The sequence below is a fragment of the Haplochromis burtoni genome, unplaced genomic scaffold (genome assembly GCF_018398535.1).
Source record: "Haplochromis burtoni strain Fernald_Lab_line unplaced genomic scaffold, NCSU_Asbu1 Contig_347, whole genome shotgun sequence".
NCBI lineage: Eukaryota > Metazoa > Chordata > Actinopteri > Cichliformes > Cichlidae > Haplochromis > Haplochromis burtoni.
Window position 1 is genome coordinate 570798 of NW_024582708.1, and position 21155 is coordinate 591952.

Consider the following 21155-nt stretch of genomic DNA (forward strand, 5'->3'; position numbering starts at 1 on the left):
CTCTGTACACTACCACAGCTGATTTGAAATCAGACAATCAAGATGTTTCACGGGCTCAAAAGTAAGTGGAAAAACTAACATAATAATATAAGGTCTGTTTTTAATACTTGATTTGGATAAAAACTTGGTTGGAATCTCTTGCAGTTACTGACTGCCTGGCATCTAAAACCTATGCACATCACTATGTACATGTCCTTCATATGCTCCGCAGGCCTTTAGTGTAACTGCCTTCTGCAATTCCACAAGAATTCTGAAAGCATGCTCTATAGAACCACAGCTTTTGACCATGCAAGAATAATCCATTTCCTTACCTAGATTCTGTGAAGGTTCTCAGTCATCCAGGTCATCGTAGTCAAAGGAGCTTGCAAAGAAAAGCATCTGGACTTCTTTAAGTTGCTTGAAGACGTTTCACCTCTCATCCAAGAAGCTTCTTCAGTTCTAAGGTCAAATGGCGGAGAGTCCCAGATTTAAACCCAGTGGGAGTTTCCCCCCAAAGTGGGACAAAAGGACGCCCCAATGATCCATTGTTAAGTCTGTGTTTTGGAGTTTTGTCTTTTGGGTGAACCAGTTTTTGTCTGAGTGTGTTGTTGGGTCTGAAGTAAACTGGGATGTCGTGCTTGGAGAAAAAAAAAAGTTATAGCTTGCCTTCAAGACTTTGAAAAGGACAAAATCATTGACCGCCTCACATATCACTGCCTTTATCCAGGGGATGCCATACCCTGCATTTATGGACTTCCTAAAATCCACAAGGAAGGGGTCCCACTCAGACCCATAGTCAGTAGCATAAACTCAGCCACTTATAACATTGCAAAACACCTTGCTACCATCCTTGCGCCTCTCGTGGGGAACACCCCACACCACATCAAGAACTCCACCGACTTCACCGACAAGGTCCAGAAACTTACCCTGGATCCAGATGAAACCATGGTGTCCTTTGATGTAGTCTCTCTCTTCACTTGCATACCCACCACGGAGGCCGTGGAGACTGTCAGAAAACGACTACAAGAAGACAGCTCCTTGGAGGACAGGACCAACTTCACACCCGATCAGATCTGCACACTGTTAGACCTCTGCCTCACCACTACATATTTCAAATACAACGAAGGCTTCTACAGACAAAAACATGGCTGTGCCATGGGCTCCCCCGTGTCACCTATTGTAGCCAACCTTTACATGGAGGAAGTGGAAAGGAAGGCTCTTGGCTCTTTCAAAGGAAGAGTACCCAGCCACTGGTACAGATATGTAGACGACACCTGGGTCAAAATCAAGACACAAGAAGTGGAATCCTTCACTGCGCACATTAACGCTGTGGATAAAAACATCAAGTTCACCAGGGAAGACACAAAGGACAACTGTTTGCCTTTCCTGGACTGCGCTGTGCACATTGAAGAGAATGGCAACCTCAACATTGAAGTTTACCGGAAGCCCACACACACGGACCAGTACCTCCTGTTTGACTCCCATCCCTCTGGAACACAAAACTTGGGGTAACAGAAAAGAAGATCAGACACCAGCGAGGGAGGATAAGAAAGACAGATGCAACAACATTGTCATCCCCTATGTAGCCGGTGTATCAGAAAAACTCAGGAGAGTTTTCTCCAAGCACAACATCCCAGTGTATTTCAGACCCAGCAACACACTCAGACAAAAACTGGTTCACCCGAAAGACAAAACTCCAAAACACAGACTTAACAATGTGGTGTATGCTGTACAGTGCAGCGAGGAATGCCCAGACCTCTACATCGGAGAGACCAAACAGCCACTTCACAAGCGCATGGCACAACATAGAAGAGCCACCTCCACAGGACAAGACTCAGCAGTCCATCTGCATCTTAAGGATAAAGGTCACTCTTTCGAGGATGCCAATGTTCACATTTTGGACAGAGAGGACAGATGGTTTGAAAGAGGAGTGAAAGAAGCATCTATGTCCACTGTGAGCGACCATCTTTGAACAGAGGCGGGGGTTTACGACACCAACTCTCTGCCATCTATAATCCAGTTTTGAGATCCCTTCCCAGACGCCTTAACGCCCACTCACATCCTGGGCCATCTGACCTCAGGAATCACATGATAGGTGGGGCCAGGTTTCACAATGAGACTCACCCGAAACCTGGCTGATTGGGACCCACACCCAGCTTTCACACCTTGGCTCAGTGGATTAGAGGATCATCAGGGGGTCCTTTTGTCCCTCTTGTGGGGGGAAACTCCCACTGGGTTTAAATCTGGGACTCTCCACCATTTGACCTTAGAACTGAAGAAGCTTCTTGGATGAGAGGTGAAACGTCTTCAAGCAACTTAAAGAAGTCCACACGCTTTTCTTTGCAAGCTCCTTTGACTCCTTAGCTAGAGAAACTCTTTGGTTGCTTTTGCAATATGCTTTGGGTCATTATCCATTTGCACTGTAAAGCACGGTCAGATCACTTTTGCAGTTCTGTTTGAATGAATCTGAGCAGAGAGTATAGCCCTGTACACTTCAAAATCCAGCAGTCACATGAACAATGGACACTGAATCCACTGGCAGTCTTAACACTGACAGACATAAGGAAATGAGGAACTGTCTTTACAAATCGGTGCAATTCTTATATAAATAATAATAATAATAAAAAAATAAAAATAGCTGTAATTACAGTAACTGTAATTAACACAGTTACTGCAATACTTTGTTAAGTCTGATTTGAAACTGAAAGTGCCTTCAGTCACATCTGGACTGTTTCAAAAACACTGTAATGGTATAAAGAGAGAAAATTACAAGAAAAGGGTCATTGTCCAAATATGTAATGATTGTAAAAAATAATATAACTACATATTTAGTTAATGTTCTCACAACTGAAAGCACTCACAATAAATACAAGACTGAGAATATTAGAGCATTAGTTTAGTTGACAGCCTCACATTAACCACAGAAATTCCAAGCAAGAAAGGATGATTGCTTTCTATTTTTAATGGTGAGCTTATTACATTAAGTAAGTAAAAAAAAAACCTCAACATTAAAGATGCATTCGTCATACAAGTTTACGTTTGCTCTTTGCATACATTAAACATGGAATCACAAAAGCACAAATATATCTGATCTTAAGGGGCTTTCAGGCAAAAGTCAAATAACAGCAGCACTGGAAGCCGTGCTTCACAAGGATGCACCCTGATGGGGGAGATCTGCCAAAGTTATATCTATAGTTCTTTTATTTTGTTTGAGCTTTTTTCTTTGCCATGGCAGTGTCAGTCACTCTGTGTTTGAACATGTTCTGTCTCAGACCTTGGGCACCACAGTTAATGCTGATAAGTTAATAAGAAAAAGAATGAAAAGCGACAGAATAGTCTAGCCAACACATTTTCTGACAACGTAACATCCTAACTGCCTATGTCAGATGTTTCTAAATTGCCAGGAAAAGGAGAACCATATCTTCGTTCGCCCATGACAGTTTGCTGCCTTTGGTGAAAACAGAGGGGAGAGCAGGGTTGGGAGACGAGACCCACGTCCTTCCCCATCATCTGAAAACAATAAGACAACATGAAACTGGGCATTAAAAGACTAGAGCTGTCTAATCTGGGACACCGGAGGAATGCTAGGGAGATGCCACAGCACTCTTTTATCCCAGATGTGTGCTATTAGGTCCAGGAGCTTGATCCCTGCTCCAGACTCTTCTGGATCAGATTTCTTCCTCTGCTAATGCCACCAGACATACGATCTGACAATGATAATGATAATTACTTCAAATGACATGCCTTCCATTGTGGAAGAAATGGAAAATACACAGCATTGTGCACAGACACACTAAGATTTGCAGCTCTAAACAGAAATTAGTGTTGGCTTAGAAAAGTTAAGCCCTATGCATGTGCATTGTTTTTGATTTGCTGTCTTTATTGAACTTTTTCACAGCTTCAAGTGTTGATTGTACACGAAGGAGAAATTATGCGACAAGAAAAAAAGTCACAACAACTTGTTTTTTACGTGATGGCAGAAACTGTTGCCAAGTTTGGTTCATAATGTTTTGGATATGAACCATTAATAGAAGAGCCAGGGACCGACTCCAGTACAATAGTTCTGATCAAGGCCCAAGAACAAGGGACTAAATGCAGTTTTAACGAGTAGTGACAGCATTTCCACAACGCGGGAGCTCCAAAATCTTTATTTATTTTTTTATGCTTTGCAGTGGAGTCTATTTTCAGGTTCCCTTGGACTCTCATAAACAAAAACACATGATGAGCTTTAAGCCCTGGGCGTGATCATCGGTCTATCTCCACACCAAATTCAAGAGGTTCAATTTCACTGGGTGAAAGCAGCCTGAATGCACAAACCTCTGATGTAGCTGAGGATGTGTGATGTTTTAAGATGTAATCTTGCTGCGGTGGGGCCAAGATAAAGAAACACAAGCACATTTTTAGCCACAGGGAGCAAAGCAAGCAGGACATACTAGAGGTTCTCACTTTTATCTATGTTATGTTAAAGGGAAATCCTCAATAACAGGCCGTAGATGCATGTTTCAGGGTATTTCGTATAGAATGAAACTCATCTCATCTGTCTTCAAGATTGTCCAGCCCAAAAAAAGAAAAACAATTCTCCAAACTGACGTAGGTTTCTATTAATGCAACAAACCCTTCTAGTCACTGACTAGAAGCTATCAGAAGCAACAGAGCAAGTCCAGAAACTTAGGCACAAAATGATCCGATTTTTCAAGATGTTCGCTATTTGTTTTCCATTTCCTACAGACACTTAAACATTAATCATATTCTTAAAAAGCTAACCACGACGATGTTTAATCAGAAAACCAATATTTTGTCATTCGTAAGATTGGGTGCACATTAGAGACAAATTATGGTGTCATGCTGATAAACACATTAGATTAAAAAAGGATTATCGGTGATCTTCTAAGGAAAGATCATTGTGAAGGAATGCTTTTGTGTTTTATGGTTAACGGGGGGCAGTGGGCTGCTTGTTGTTGAGTTTTAGCTTATCCTGTAATTTGACTATGAAGTCCACAGCACAGAAGCAATAAAGGACAGGCGTCATTAAACAGAAATGCCATGAAACCTCAAAACTAGCTACAGGTAATTATAATATAAATAAATATTTATAAAAAAAAAAGTACACCCGATTTAAAAATTAAGGTTTTACGTATCAGAACATAACAAAATAATCTGGTCCTCAGTAGGTTTGCAAATGTAAATACAGCCTAAGATAAATTAAAAAAATTACATATTTATTTAACAGAAACTAAGCCAATTAATTGGAGAAGCAGTGTGTGCAAAAAAACTTTTTTACAGCTTCCATAGAAATTAAGAGGTTAAGGAGGGGCCAGGTTTTGCTAGTCAAATGCAGTTGATTAACTGATCCTTGATTAACTGAACCGTGGCCACCTCTTTAAAAAAAATTATTTTTTGCCATTTGACACCAAAAGTTATCTTAGAGAAGCAACTGTTGCTAGCTTATGAATGCAGGAAGGGTTATAAGTCCATTTCAAAACAATCTGAAGGATATTATTCTGCACTGATAAAGTGGAAAACATTCAGGACAGGCGCCAATCTTCCCAGGAGTGGATGTTCCAGAAAATTTACTCCAATGACACTGTAGTGCTCAGAGAAACAGCAAAAATCCCAAGAGCTACACCTCAAAAGAAAGAATTTGCATGTCGTGATGACCCAGCCAAGACCTCAACTCAATCGAAATGCTGCACTGGGACCTTAAGATAAGATAAGATAAGATAAGATAACCTTTATTAGTCCCACACGTGGGAAATTTGTTTTGTCACAGCAGGAAGTGGACAGTGCGAAAGTTATGACGCAAAAATTAGAATACAATAAGAATAAATACAGTACACAGCTGTACAGAATAGAATAAAATAATATACTATATACAGTAGAATAAAATAGAATAAAAATATACAATAAGATAAAAATAGAATACGAATGCTATATACAACTGAGTAAAAATACAATGATGCCAGAAAAGATTATTGCACTTAGTGTTATTGCACATGTGTGGATGTGTGTGTTTGTTCAGTTAAAGTCTTTTTTGTGCATGAACCAGTGCCTGCAGCTTTGTAAACAAGGGTAGACCAGAATGATGTGAGTAAGTCATACAGTAAGCAAATACAGTACTTGAATTTTCTTCAAGTTATTGCTGCCACAGGTCCTACAAGCTATCCGGTTGTTCAGTGATGACGCGACGAATCCTACTTCCGGGCCTAAAGTCTGCGTTTAATATGGCTTTTGTGTTGTTAACATGTTTAATGTTATGTATTTTCTTCTATTTGATCTCAAAAAGCTCCTAAAACAGTCAGTGATCACTGTTGACCTCCCTCGGCTTTTATTACCGCTAATCATTTATTTAAGCTCAGTTTTTAAAACCTTAGGATGTAACTACAGCCCAGCCCTTGCAGCAGTATATGAATGACTAACCTCGTATTGTGGATGGATTATCTCAGTTGTTCTCCTGGCTGAAGTTTGGTCCTTTTACAGCATCCTGCCATGCGATTACATTTGTTCCTGACCACCGAGAACCCTCACGTTAACTTTTATGGAGTGGGAAAAAAGTTAGCTTGTTTATATTATGCTAACATAGCTGTGTCGCTAGCGGTCACGTAGCACATCATTATATAGCAGCTAGCCCAACTTCAGTAACCCTACAAACGTCACTGCTGTTTAGTTTTCTGTCTTCATTTATGCTGGAAGTGATAACAGAGCTGTACGTTTTAATTTGTTTCCAAAACCCCGCAGTCAGGACATGCTATATTGTATTTAGATAGAAGCTAGCGAGCTAACTCCCTGCTAACTTCTAACTCCGTTAAATGTCATAAATTCTGTTTTCATGGATGCCTGGATGTTAAACTCAATTGTTACACCTGGTAGAGCAGAACGCTGATCATTTTATTAAAGATAAAAGACTTTAGACAGTTTTTCAACTCTCAGTAATGCCATAGTGATCGTTTGATATATGGACCTGCAGCGGAGTTTAGGTCCAGACACTGCTAGTGACGTCAGACTGAACAACCGGAGTGAATCGTGGTGTGTAAATTTTTCAGACAATGACTTAGGTTTTTTTTTGTTTTTTTTTATGTCACAATCTAAAATGTCCGATAGACATACTCTGATTAAATTTGATTTTACCATTAATGTAAATCACATATATTTAGCCAAGGTTCACTATTAATTCCCTAGTGGTGTAAAACTTTTCTGGAGAGCCTCTGAAAACTTGCTATTTGGGCCCAACTCGCGGTTAAAGAACCACTGCAATAACCTGCAAAACCCTGACCACGACACTGACTTCAGCATTAATCAAAGACTGCCCTGTACAAATTAATGCTTTATTGTATCCACTTAGACTCTTCTAAGCAATGCAAATAAAAAACTCTGAATCTTTAAATTAACTTTTGCTTCCATTCAGCCCACAACATATGCCCCATAGCTGTCCCTTTCATTCTACACTCCTAGATTATGCTGCAGGGACTAGAAAACTAGTAACGTCTGCCTACAAGTGTTAATTAGAAGTAGCACATGTTGGAATATTTTATAGGGTTCATTCTCCCCCACTTGGCATTATAAAGTGCACAAGTGTGTCAACAACACAGAACAGAACACAATACCAAACACCACAGGGAATTCCACATGTTGGCAGCCCAACATAATAAATAAAGCAGCTAAATGATCAGTGGCATCTGACTTATTAGAAGCAGATGATAGAATCTGTTGTTGTTTCTTAAACCCATTAACCGCTAAATCTTTCAGCCCAGAGTGCACCTACTGTTCGCACCTGTAATTGCCATCCTTCTTACTGGTTCGTATCCTTTCTCACCTGTGGTACACTTTTTTTTCATCCTGCACCTCTGTGTCTCGCTGTGAGGTGGGCAGATTGGTGCTGCTTTATCGTCAGGCGTTTTCCCGGTCTGGCCACCCACCCGAGTCCTCGTCTGCTTACCCCACCTGAAACCACAGGTGACGCCATCCCGGAGACAGACGCTCCACTCGCTCCACTCTCCCAGTGGAGCTAGGACACAGTTTTCTAATGGAAGAAATAGAAAAACCTCATCAAAAAGAGTGTTTTAACACAAAACAGACTGTAATTGTCAGTACCAATAAAAATAATGGCACCAGTAAAGGGTCTGACAATGATTTCATCCCAATATCTAACAGCAGCCTAAACTGTAGAGGTCTGTGTGTCTCTTCGTAGATATTCTTCCTCAGCCAATCTCTGACCCACCATCAAACCAGTCATGCTGAATGTTGTTACAAAAGTGTAACAATGTTATGGCTTCTATAGCGCTTTTGTGTTTGTCACATGTGTTGAGAGTGAACTTGCTCTCATATGTGAAAAGCACAGTGCACCAGTGGTGGACCTGCCTATTCTTGTATTCTATAGCAATTGCCATTTGGGTTCCACAGTAACTGTCTGGCAACTGTCTGTTTCTAATTTTTTGGTCATAGACATTCACACTAGTGGCCTGTCGAGGACATTTTGTAGCTTTGACACTAATTATCCTGTTCTTACTTGAACAAAGGAGCAAATACCGGTCCTTCTGATGGGTTAAGCATCTTCTACGGCCCTGTCCAGCTCTCCTAGAGTAACTGCCTGTCTCCTGGAATCTCCTCTTTGCTCTTCAGGCTTTGCTGGATGATAAAGCAAACCTTCTTGCAATGGTACTTACTGAAGTACCTTCCTGGAGGAGCTAAATTACCAATGATTAGCTGTACGTTGGCTTCCAGGCTCTCAATTTACAGGTCGATCTACGTCCCTACCCTCACCTATGGCCATGAGCTGTGGGTAGTGACCGAAAGAATGAGATCGCGGATACAAGCAGCGGAAATGAGCTTCCTCTGAAGGGTGACTGGTCTCTCCCGTAGAGATAGGGTGAGAAGTTCAGCCATCCGGGAGGGGCTCAGAGTAGAGCCGCTGCTCCTCCACATCGAAAGGAGCCAGTTGAGGTAGTTTGGGCATCTGACAAGGATGCCTCCTGGGTGAGGTGTTCTGGGCATGTCCCACCGGGAGGAGGCCCCGGGGCAGACCCAGGACACACTGGAGAGATTATATCTCTCGGCTGGCCTGGGAATGCCTTGGTGTTCCCCCGGATAAGCTAGAGGTGGTGGCTGGGGAGAGGGAGGTCTGGGCTTCTCTGCTTAGGCTGCTGCCCCTGCGACCCGGCCCCGGATAACGTGGAAGAAGATGGATGGATGGATGGGGCCCAGGTATCACACTACCAATAGTGATACTGACCTAGCCAAATGCAAAACTAGTGAAAAAACAGATGAAGTGCTACTAAACTGACCTGATCAATATTGCAGAAGTTTAACTGACTTGATGCTATACTCTGATCAAAATGTGTTCCTTTAATTTTTTTGAGCAGTTTATATTAAGACTAACGTTTTATTTCATACCCTTACAAACACGTTGCTATAATCAAAGGTAGATGAATGCTAGATGAAGAGTTACTACAGTGGTCATTACACTTGCAGTAACTGGCTGAATGGTGAGTGATGTCACCCTCAAAATCAGCTGCTGCAAAAATTTCCAGACAGACCACAAAGGAAAATCGGTAACCTTTGCCAAAACGGAGCAACAATTGGAAATCATTATCATTATCACTGTCAGATTTGAAATAAAGAGATTTCCAGAGACTGTTTTCTGCAGTTGCTTGAGGTGTGTACTAACAGTCAGACATGAAACCCTAACACTGATATGAAAAACAGATGTGGACTCGATGCCAAGAAGCAACAGTAGCTGCAGATGGTGTCTGTAGAAGGCAGAGGAATATCGACCAGTGTCAAATGATGAGTGAGCTCTACAATACATCTCACTTAGTCAGAAGGCAGAGATGATACACAATGAGATATGAAGATAAATTCTAAAACCTCTTTGAAGACCTTTAATATGAATCGTGTGTTGCATTCTGGTTTGACTCCATCAAAAAGAATTTCACTGGGATGAGAAAGAAAGGGAGTAGAGGAGTGTAAGACATGTTCCAGAGGAAGGTAGATTTTCCCCCCTTTAAACTAAATGTAGCAGTCATGCTGTCATCTTCATTTAATGTGATAAACAGTTTGAAATTCTGTTAATGCCACATCCTTTGCACGTGAAACAAAAGGTACAGGTCAAATTCAGTTTAGCAAAATTATTAGGCAAATTTCAGTGAGATAAAACTCCTGCAAACCACAGATAATCAAATACTCACTCAATCACACATGAAACACAGTAGAGATGTGGCCACAGAGCCAGAGAGGTAGATAAAAGGAGATGAGCTTGGAAGAACAGGCCTGCTGTTGATTAAACCTTTCAGATTAGTTTCACTAATGTGTCCATTGCACAGCAGACCCTCATTTGTTATAGCTGGAGTCAGGAAAGCTTTAGTTAATACACTTCATACAGTAAGTTAGAACAAGAAATAAGATAGGAAACAATATGTTTATTTTATTTGTACTGCTTAAGAGGTTTTCCGTCAAAAAGTGTTGTAGCAAAAGTGAAATTCATTTGCAATTTCTTTTTCAATTTCAAAAGCAGGCTTGTAGACAATAGTAAATCAGTGTTCATGTTTGTTAGAAATAGAAATAGAAACACATACCTGCTAACTAGCACTTAGTAAACGTAATAAAATACAAGAATTTTACTAACAACAGATGAAACACAGTCATTTGGATAGTCTGTACCACACAGTCCAAGAAGCAGTGGAGCTAGTAGTAGCTAGTCAATGTATGGATGCATTCTGCCCTGAATCCGGTGTGAGAGGAAGATGAAATGCCTGCCTAGAAGCAGAAGAAGTCCTAATACAAATGTGGAAAGACAGATATTATAGTGAATGGGACTGCAAACAATGGCTTGTGTCCTAGGGAAGCAATCCTTCAAATCAACCCTTTAAACTAGCTTTGTACACTGGAGACAGCTCTTGGAGAGTGAAGGAACTCACTCTAAATTGGTGAGATCAAAGCTGTTACTACAATTTATTTTTTTACATGAAGCAATAGCTTTTTACCTACCTAATGTCAATAACAGTGCTAATAGGATTTTAGTCAGGGTGCAGTGAGGAGAGAGACTGACCGAAGGGTGAATGGGTCACCAATCTATTTCAGAGTTGATGTAGAGAAAGACAACCATTCACTCTCAACATTCATTCATTTATTAGTTAATGCTGTATTACTATATATTATTATACTATATTAATGCTTATTCAATTTTCTAGAGGCCATTATCTATAATAATAATCATGTCAAAATACATTTTTCTCAGGATCACAAACAGAGGGACAAGGGATTTGACTTATTAAGTTACAAATGATATCAAAAGTGTAACTTACCAAGGCAGTCTGTCTGGTGGGCACGAGTTCCCTCTGGGCAGTGGGTCAGACACTTGCCTTTGTAAAGCTGGAAGCCAGGCTTACACTTGGTGCAGAAGTCTCGGCTGAAACATTGCTCACAGTCTGAAGAACGGCACTCTGAGAGGAAACAGATTATCACACACAACGTAGAGTACTTGGGTATTCATTGTTACATGAAAAAGTCAATTTTTCACCTGGTCACACATATTTTCATTTTAGCTGAGAGGGTGAACACAATAATTAAAAAGCTGAATTTGTCCAGTGAGAGAAAAGCTGCTGAAAACTAAAGGTGAAAAAAGAGAGTAGCATCTTTGCTTCCTGAATATCATATGTTTCCTACTGAAACCTGCTGTTCTGTCAGGAAACGCAGGAACAGTTAAAACCAATTCACTTTCAGAGAGGTGATTTGTATTTTGCTTTAGTATTGTTTGCCTTAAGCAGACAGAACGTGTTCTTTTGTGTGCTTGACAGATACAGATTGTGCAATACGTGCATCCAACAAAAACAAACTTTGTGCTGATGACGTTTTGAGATGCCAAGAAACTGATTTGTTGTATCTAGAATCTAATATCTAATCTAATATTAATATTAGAAGTCACGGTTCACAGAGCAGTCAGGGAAGATTGTGTGCTCTTTCACTGTTTCTCCGAGGTAAGGGCAAATCAGAAAGGATTTTAATATTGCATTTTGTGCTAAGGTTAAGGGGAGTCAGTGATAGTAAATATGTTTGGAAAAGAAATAAAGTGAACTATTGTGGAATCTTTGATTTTCCCAGTAAATGAGACAGAAACTATGTGCTGTTGGGTATAGTTTTCTTTTCATTTATTAGGACAGCATGTTTCTGGAAAGAATTAAGCAAGGTGCATCTTGAAAAGAAAGAGAAAGAAGAAGTGGTCTGGGACTGCAGACTCTGTGTATGAGTACTGTCGGTTGTTTTTCATTATTTCAGACCTCAAGACAGTTAAGTCATACATGCTAATGTGAGTAAGACTATCAGCAAATATTTAGTCAGAGATCACAGTCAGAGATCTCTACAGGGGAAAGTAAAAAAACAAAACGCACTCATGCAGCGGTTGACATCCTTTCCTCTCTGTCCGTAGTGTCCTGCAGGGCAGGCGTGGAGACAAGTTCCATGGTGAGATATCCCCTCCCTCTGCAGGAACAGGAAGAGTCGCTCTGGGCAACGCACGCAGCCGTTGTCCCGGGAACACTCCAAACAGCTCCGACAGTCCTCTGATGTTTCTCTCTGAGCTGCAGGAGACAATAGGAAGACGATTAAGCCAGAGCTGCATTCAGGAGAGGAGTTATTAAAGTAAAAGTAGAGGAGGGAGCGAGTAAGGAATAAATAAAAGCCAGGAAGCGAGAGGATGAGGAAGGAAAGGAGAGACCAAAAATCCTCAAGATACCAAGAGAATTTCGGGAAAGATCCACTGCTGAAAATCAACACATTACCAGGAACTCTATAAAAATCATGCATCGAAGCGTTACAGTATTTCACTCCATCAAATAGTTGTAGTAATTGCTTTCGTAATGGCACACACTTCTTTTTGAGGTTCAGCATCTTTGATATTTCTTAGTTTGCTGCCTTGTTAGCTCGAATAGAGAAGAGCACAGAGTGTGATACTGTGTCTATATGTCCTTTTAGCTAACTCCTTACATGTACATTACCAGGTGCACAAAGGAAGTTGTGTCCTGACAAAGCTTACATGTCACTCTGACGATGCACTCCTGATGACTTGATAGTCTAACAGTTTCTTGGTATGAGTAGCTCTTTAGAAACTGTAGGTCGCTGATAATGAGTAGGCTTACGTTTAGTATGAAATATTCTTTATTTGACATGAAAACAGCACCAACGCTCTTTTTGTTCATCGAGGACTCCCTGCTACTGCAGAGGTTACAGACTGAAGCACTGATCAGTAACTCAACTTATAACTTATAATGACTAATAGTGGGATTTTTCTTTCATAAAAATAAAATTTAGCTCTACAACGTTTTGATAAATATATTATTATCACATATTATTAAGTGATATATGTCAACAAATAGATATTTTAATCTATTTCTATCCCAAAAATGTGATATGTACTGTAACAGTGAGGTACAGTATGACAGTCAAGCATAGATCTAAGCCAAGGTAAGTCTTATATTATAACAAAAGCAAGTGGCTGTGTCTGCTTCCAGGTACAGAGAAGACTCGACAAAGAAAGAAAGAATGCTTTCAATCCATCGGGGATAAGGAGGGATATGGAAAGACAAGCAAAGGTAGGATGGAAATTTGGATTGAGCAGCAGACAGCGAGTGTGCGTGAGTCTGAGCAATCACACTCTCATCCTTGTGGGTCACTACATTCACCTTTTGTTATGTGTGGCTGTGGTTTAGGATGTGTTTGTGTGCAAAAGCAAAAGTGAAACCTGTCTTAAAAAGTTTTCAAAAACCCAAATCATGTTGTTCGTTCATAGATAAAGACACAGAAGATCATGTAACGTCAAGGCAACTATGAAAACATTTAATCGTGTATAGTCTTGTTTAGTTTCTCATTAAATGTTGACCTTTTTTTGACTGTCAAATCAAGAGTTACGAACAGCTTTTTAACAGTTTTTTCTTATAATCACTCAAGGGTTGGAGCTGGCATTTTAAGTTTTGTGCATAATTATCTTTAGTTTTTAATTTTTGGTTTTCTTTGGATTGTAAATTGGTGAAATCTAGCTTTCTTTTCAGTTCTGAGCTTTAGTTACTGATTTGAGGGTTGTATTTAGTTAGTTCCCCTGTTGGTTTCCATTCTGTTCCTCCTTCTGTCTCATCTGTATTTGTTTCCTCATCACTGTCCCATGCCTCACTCTCAATATTTCTGTCTGTTTTCTTTAGTTACTTCCTGTGTTTACTTTGAGGTTTAGTTTTCCTAAATCATGGGATGTGCAGCTTTTCTTCCTGTCCCTGCTTTGATTGTTTTTAGTTGTGTTTTGGTCCCCAGCTGTTTCCTCTTTCCTTAATTCCTCTTCTGTATATATCAGTCTTTTAGTGTCATCCACATTAGTGTGGGTTCCCCTTTGCTTTTCCTTTCCTGCGGGTTTTTTTTCTTTTCTGGATTAACAGATTTCTTTAATAGGTGTCCTGTTAGTTTAGATGAGAAGCAGTGAAACTAGTTAGAAAAACGTGTCCTGTGAACGCTTTCATCTTTCAAGAAAGGGCAAAGATTTCATTTTAGAGCTTCTGTTAATTATTAGGACTATGATTTTTTTTAAGTGAAATAGAAATAAAACGATTAGTTAAAAAGCTCAGAAGCATTTAAAAAGTGGACTACATTATGAAAAGTTTAAAATTAATTTTTTTGTACGTATGTATGTTCTCATACATATAAAATCTTTAACTGCACCTGATACCATAAAAAGACATTTTGTGACAAACTATCAGTCTATTAATGGCATACGTCCAGTCAAAAATAAGCTGTTCCTCTCACGTCTGTCAATAGTCCGTTTATAACCATAGACTTTATAAGAAGAGTGATCCAGCACCTGTTTGCAATCTGCTGTTTTGAAGGCACTATTTAATCATTGTATCTGTCACCATCTTTAATTTTTAGAAACAGAGCTCACCATATCTGAATGAGATAGTGGAGCTAAATTAATGCATTCACACTATTATCATTAGTTATTATTAATCTCTGGCACTCTTCCATTGTGTGTCTTTGGTCCTCCCATCACCCTCAGCATGTCGTGGCAGATGACACGTTCTGCATGAGGTTCCTGCTAAAAGAGTTTTTCCTTCCCACAGTCACCTAATGTTTGCTCACAGGGGACTCATTTTTGGCATTTCTCTTAATTATTGTATCAAGTGCCTCGAAGTGACTTTGGTTGAGAACTGAATATAATTGCATCGCAAAGATATACAAGCTACATGGATTTAGCAAATAAGGTTAACTTGTCTTAACCATCATATAAATAAATAATGGAATTTCATTCACCAAAATTTGAGCAGAATGCAAAATGTATATAATATATATTCTGTTTTCATATATATATTTCACCTATGAAAACATCTTTAGCCCTACATGACAATAGTGCTTTGGTAATTTTATTTTTTTTTATAAAACACTAAATCAAATGTAATAGGTTCTACTCCTTTGAAAAGGTAATTAAAATTTCTGGTGTTGAAGATTTGTTTTCAAGTGATCTTGGCAGAGTTACTAAAGATAACAGATTTCCAAAGACAGAGTTTTCAACTCCAGTGCAGAGTGGAACAGAGCAGATTTCCCCAGAATAACTCAGTGATCCATTTGGGTTTTGAGACCCGCTGAGCTCTCAGCTCATTGTCTGAAAAACAGTTCTCTACACATATGCTATCGATCTGCAGGCTTAAGGGACTTACAGAGGAGCGGCAGGTTAAGGTAGCGTAAAGCGCTGAACTTTGACCTCGTATGGGATTGCCCTGGGTTTTTAACAAGCACCAGGTGTAACAAGATCTGTTGGGGTTTCAGGGAAAGATGTTAACATTTTGGAAAGAGCTTACACCCTAAAACACAATTCACAAAACTGGAGTATTTAAGGAAAGTGACGGCATAACGATCACTGAGATTAGTAAGTTTAAATAGGAAAAATAAGGAAACAATATTGTATAATGGTTTTGAAGCTAACAAGTTCTCCAACTTGTCATATCCATATGAGCAGTTTGTTCCTGATGTCTGAAATTTCAGCTTGCAGCTGAGTTGACATATGATGCTGTTTATTTGTGTGCAAGTTAAGAACTTTAAAAAAAATGCAATGAACCCTATAATGAAAGTTGTGTTTCTTTATATGGTATATGTAATCTAGTTAAAAAACCCAATCAAAAAACAAACAAATCCTGGTTATGCTATAAGTTTATATATTTAAGTTAAAATGATCACATCTATTTTAAAATATATTCTTAACAGGAACAGATATGTTTCAACAGTGCTCCATAATGTGTACATTAACTAGAAAAAGGTGGAGACGCACACTAAAAAAACACAAGCTGTAGGGGTGCTACCGTCATGTCCCAATGTCCAGACAATTGACAGCAGCCGAGTCAAAAATGTGATGCAATTTAACATCTTTTTCACCTCTTGATCTCCCAGCTTGTGTTACATTTTCATCTACTTTCTTCTAGCTTTAAATGTTGTTATGGAGCCCCTGGAGATCTGTAAAACCTTTGTCTTGTGCGCTTCATAAGGTGTTTGCACAACATTATTGATTTGAGTGCATAAAACTGTTACCTTATGTGACATTAGAGCTCTGCATGATGGTCCTGATAGGCTGTTTTGTCTTCTGATGCAGCTTTGTTTTTAATTGTTTTTATGTTAACTATAATAAATGGGAAATATAAGGAGACTGTAGATTTTTCTCTTTATATGTTATACTTGTTTTGATTACTGTCTGTTTTCAGTGTAATGATGCAATGTTCTTCATCTTCTATGCTGTTTCAGAGAAGGTTGCTCAATAATTAGTCAGACTTTTCTTGCAGATGTAGCAGCAATTGCTTAATATTGACTGATGATTTCATGTTTAATGCTGCTACACACACTTTGATGAACAGGGGCATTGATTCAGTAGTTTCCATCCATCCATCCCATCCATTCGCTTATCCTTTTCAGGGTCGCGGAGCCTATCCCAGCTGTCATAGAGCAAGAGGCAGGGTACACCCTGGACAGGTCGCCAGACAACCATTCACACTCACATTCACGCGCACATTCACACCTAGTGGCAATTTGGATTATCCAATTAACCTATGCCAACAAGTTGCATGTCTTTGGATGGTGGGAGGAAGCCGGAGTACCCGGAGAGAACCCACGCAAACATGGGGAGAACATGCAAACTCCGCACAGAAAGACCCTGGCCTGATGGTGGAATTGAACTCAGGACCTTCTTGCTGTGCGGCAACAGTGCTAACCACCGTGCCACCGTGCTGCCCTGATTCAGTAGTTTTCTAAAACATAATGCTCCCCCCCCCCCCAATTTCCTGGGGCTCGTTTTTAAAGATTTTGACTCTTTAAAATTCTTTGACTTTATTCTTTACCTATTTATGTTTTCCCAAAAGGCAAAATCACTTAGCCAAAATTGTTGGTGAACAGACATGGATCACTAGTAGCATCCAAGTGGCAGTCTTAGGAAGTGAAACATAGAGCCTTTGCAGAACCTCCACCAACTGTACTGCTGGTACCAAAAAAATGAGCCATTCCCTGTAGACTCCCATGTTAAAATGCTTAACTTTACAGCATGACAAATAGTTTTGGTCTCTGTAACTATTTTACCAATCGTAACAACTGTATGTGCTATGATTTTTTCCTGTAACGCACTGATTTCTGTTGTATTAATGATTAAAGATATGCATTACTGGGGGGGGGGCGACTTTGAGTTTTGGGTTGCAAACCAATAACTATCAAAGAAGTCTGTGCTTTATATAGTATTTGCATATTTGTGGTGCTGCTATTAATGCATATTTAAAGAGGTTTGGACCTCTGCAGCTACTGCGCCATTCCCTTCAGCAAGCCTGCTCTGTAACGTTACGTGGTCTGCCACTTTACGGCTGAGTTGCTGTGGTTCCTAAATGCTTCCACTTTCCCATAATGCCACTTAGAGTCTGAGAGAAGAAATTTCATAAACTGACTTGTTGCAATGATGGCATCCTATCAGAATACCAAACTCATTTTTTAGCAACCATTTGTAAAGGCAGACTTGGTGCTCATTTTTATACACCTGTAACAATCGGACCAGAAACACCAGAATTAAAAAATTAAGATGCGTGGCTCACCCCTTAATGTATAATCATAAATGTGTAGCCAGTGAGAAAAGTACTAACTACTTTCAAAGTTCCCAGTGCCATTGCTACAGTATAAAATATAAAACATTGGGTAAACAACTTCTCTAACACCTGTGCCCACAAAGTCTTTATTTTGAGTAATACAGACAGACCTGGTAGATGCAGACAGGCAATGATTTGACTAAAACTCAGTGTGCTGCTCAAAAAAGGCTTAAGTCATCCAAACTTAAATGGTACTTATTACACATTACAGACTTGGATGATGTGTCTCATAATAATGGTGCAGTTCTTACTTATTTTGCAAGTTGTTATGCTGTCATATTAAGTCTTTTGAGTGTGTGAGAGGAGTAGGTGGAAGCATTTTTCTACAATTTTCTGTTGGTTTTTTCCCCCATTGAGTGTTTTTTTTTTTACTACAGTCGGTCATAAACATGAATACTGATAGAGTGAGGGATAATTGCAGGAGAAAAAAGAGCAAACAAGGAATGAAGAGAAAAGACAGATTAAAATTAAGCTACTTTCCGCTGCTCCCTAATTCACAAGTGGTCGTCCCAGCTGGTAGCTCCTCATGTTTGATTTGACAGAGTTTTACGTGGGATGCCCTCCCTTTCCTGACACAACCCCTGAGGAATTTGTGCCTCCTCCCGGGAAGGAAAAATCAAATGACAGCATAAATCTCCGTGGTAAAAAGAGATGAATGCTGACAGCAGGTCAAGCAGTCATTCCAACAGCTAGCATTTAACCCTTTAGACCTATAAATGCAATCCAACATTAACCTGTTCTAAGGTATTAGCATCAAATGTCATCCAGTATGCAATGTTCAGCTCGTATAATGTATTACTTTTTAAGTAGGACTTTTTGTAAGTCATTATAACTTGCATATTTTACAGGCTATCTTCTAATGTGTTTGGTTAATGTTCTTGCCTAATTTGGGAAACATTGAGGATTAAAGATTCCACTTTAGGAATTGCATGAAGTTGTTTACATATGCTGTACAGTAGTAGCCATTTTGTGGCAATGATTTAATTTTAAATGTGAAACATGATAAAGATGACTAAATAATAAATTATTCATGTGTCATGTTACCATCTGTGTGCGTCCAGTGCCATCACATGTTTATCATACGCACATGACAGAATTAAGATTTTGAAAATGTATCTCTCGTTCTTTCAATTTGCCTTTTCACTACCTGAATTGGAAGCGCATAAACCTGAGTGAGTGTTAGTGGCAACTGATGGCTTTATGAAGCCCCTATAATTATTATCTTAACACTTGACCTCTAGGTGGGTGATGGGGGCAGAGAGAAAAATGTTACAAGCCAGAATGTTGGTCTAATTGAGACCGGATCCCCCTCTATTAGTCTCTGATTTCTTAGGAAATACCAGACACCGGTGAGCATGAGGGTTACCACAGACCTGTGTGGCTGTGGTCTGGACTGTTTTCAGAGGGATTGGATAAGAAAGTGATTAGAGACAAATCTGGATCTGGAGATAATTCCCAAACACTGTGACTATATGCTGGTACAGAGTTTAACAAGAAAAGACAGGCTAGTTTATACACTGAATACCGAGGAAATAAAGTAATTCGTGGAAATAAAAAGTGATTCTTATTTATTAGAAATAATCTATATACAATAAGTTCTGTAGAATGTTTCTGAAATACTTGTTTTGTGGGTTTCTGGAGTAATTAACATAAAAATGGATCTTTCTGTGTTAGGTGACTTAATTAGACCAGATAAATATCATTATGATGATGATAAAGTTATATGAGAGCTGTGTAAACAAGAACTGCATCAACCTAAGCTTCTTTAATGACACCTGCTCTCTAGTGTAAGCATGTTCTAAATGATAATGATGATGATGATGATGATGATGATGAATAAATATATATTTGTATCGTTTGTCTGTATCGTTACGTTTTTAAAATAATGCACAAGTATCTCCAGTTGGTTCCTGTTTTGTTGTACATGTGGAACATAAGTTCATTTGTTAAGAAAGTGGGAAAAAAATTGAAACTGCTGTAATTGCTGTTGTAATGGTATCATGCTAACAGCCTCTTTGCGGTCTTTTCATGGTGTACTCACCACTTTGCTTCTGCATGATGCCGGACCCCATCCTGATCACTTCACATAACAAGGACATCACAAGGAGTGGCAAATGCATCTGGGCTGCTGGTAAGCACCCGTTTCAGCGCCGGGTTGTGGACATCTGCAAAGACTCCAGGGTTTCAGTTGAAAATATAGTTCCACTGTGAGGCACAGAAAGAAACGAGAATAGAAAGGGGCAAAGACTCAGGGTTTAAAAGACGTAGGGGTGGATGGAGATGAAGGGAAGAAGATAAATGTGAGGGACCAAAGCAGAAATAAGAATGAGTGCTGACGTGAGAGAAGAGAGGAAACACAAGGAAAAAAATCCTTTTTCTCTTTGTCCTGTTTCGCAGAGATGATTTAGGGCTGAGATGAGGAGACAGGCAGCCATAGACAACAAAGAAGAGCACAGGAGAGAGACGGATAGGTGGTGAAGAAAGCAGAGAGGCTTGTCTGCTTCCTCAGACTGGCAGATTGGAGGGAAAACTCTACATTTAACTACCACTGTCAAATTTGCGATAAACGAGCTCCACTTATCCCACAACCATCTTTAACCCTTTAAGGCTGCACTCTCAGCCCTAAGTGGTTCCATATTTCCAGCTTGATCTTTAGCCTCCTCCTCCTGGCTCAGTCTATTGTTGTTCAGTCTCTTCTTTTTATTATCCCTGTTTATTTATTTTTGTGCAAGTACTGGGCAGCTTTGTTTTCTATGGCAAAGTCAGTAAACTTAATTTGACCACCTTGAAAGAAAAAAAGCAGCTGGAAACAGCAGAGCTAAGACTCTAAAATGTGATTATAGCCTGCCACGTTTTGGCGATTGATTCGTTGTGCCTGTTTGGGTAAGTAGTCAGGTAAGTGGGCAAGGGCAGGGCAAATTCATCTCTTTGGTGGACCCCAAACCTCAGTCGCTGGGAATTTGTTTTGATTATACAAATATATGACGAAATACATCACTACACCCATTTTTGTTAGTCTGTCTGATTTGGTAGATTTTTAAC

The 21155-nt window shown here is 39.6% G+C and overlaps 1 protein-coding gene across 1 annotated transcript in view; it reads right to left on the reverse strand.

Moving 5' to 3' along the window:
* rspo4 (R-spondin 4) overlaps window positions 1–20837 on the reverse strand; it is a 32751-nt gene extending 11914 nt beyond the window's left edge. The window contains exons 1-4 of the mRNA XM_005942766.3: window positions 20155–20837; window positions 12360–12548; window positions 11277–11414; window positions 7790–7996 (exon numbers count right to left, since the gene is read on the reverse strand). Coding sequence (XP_005942828.1) covers window positions 7790–7996; window positions 11277–11414; window positions 12360–12548; window positions 20155–20233 — 613 coding nt within the window. The 5' untranslated portion in view covers window positions 20234–20837. The remainder of the gene's footprint in view (window positions 1–7789; window positions 7997–11276; window positions 11415–12359; window positions 12549–20154) is intronic.
* Between the last annotated feature and the right edge of the window lie 318 nt (window positions 20838–21155).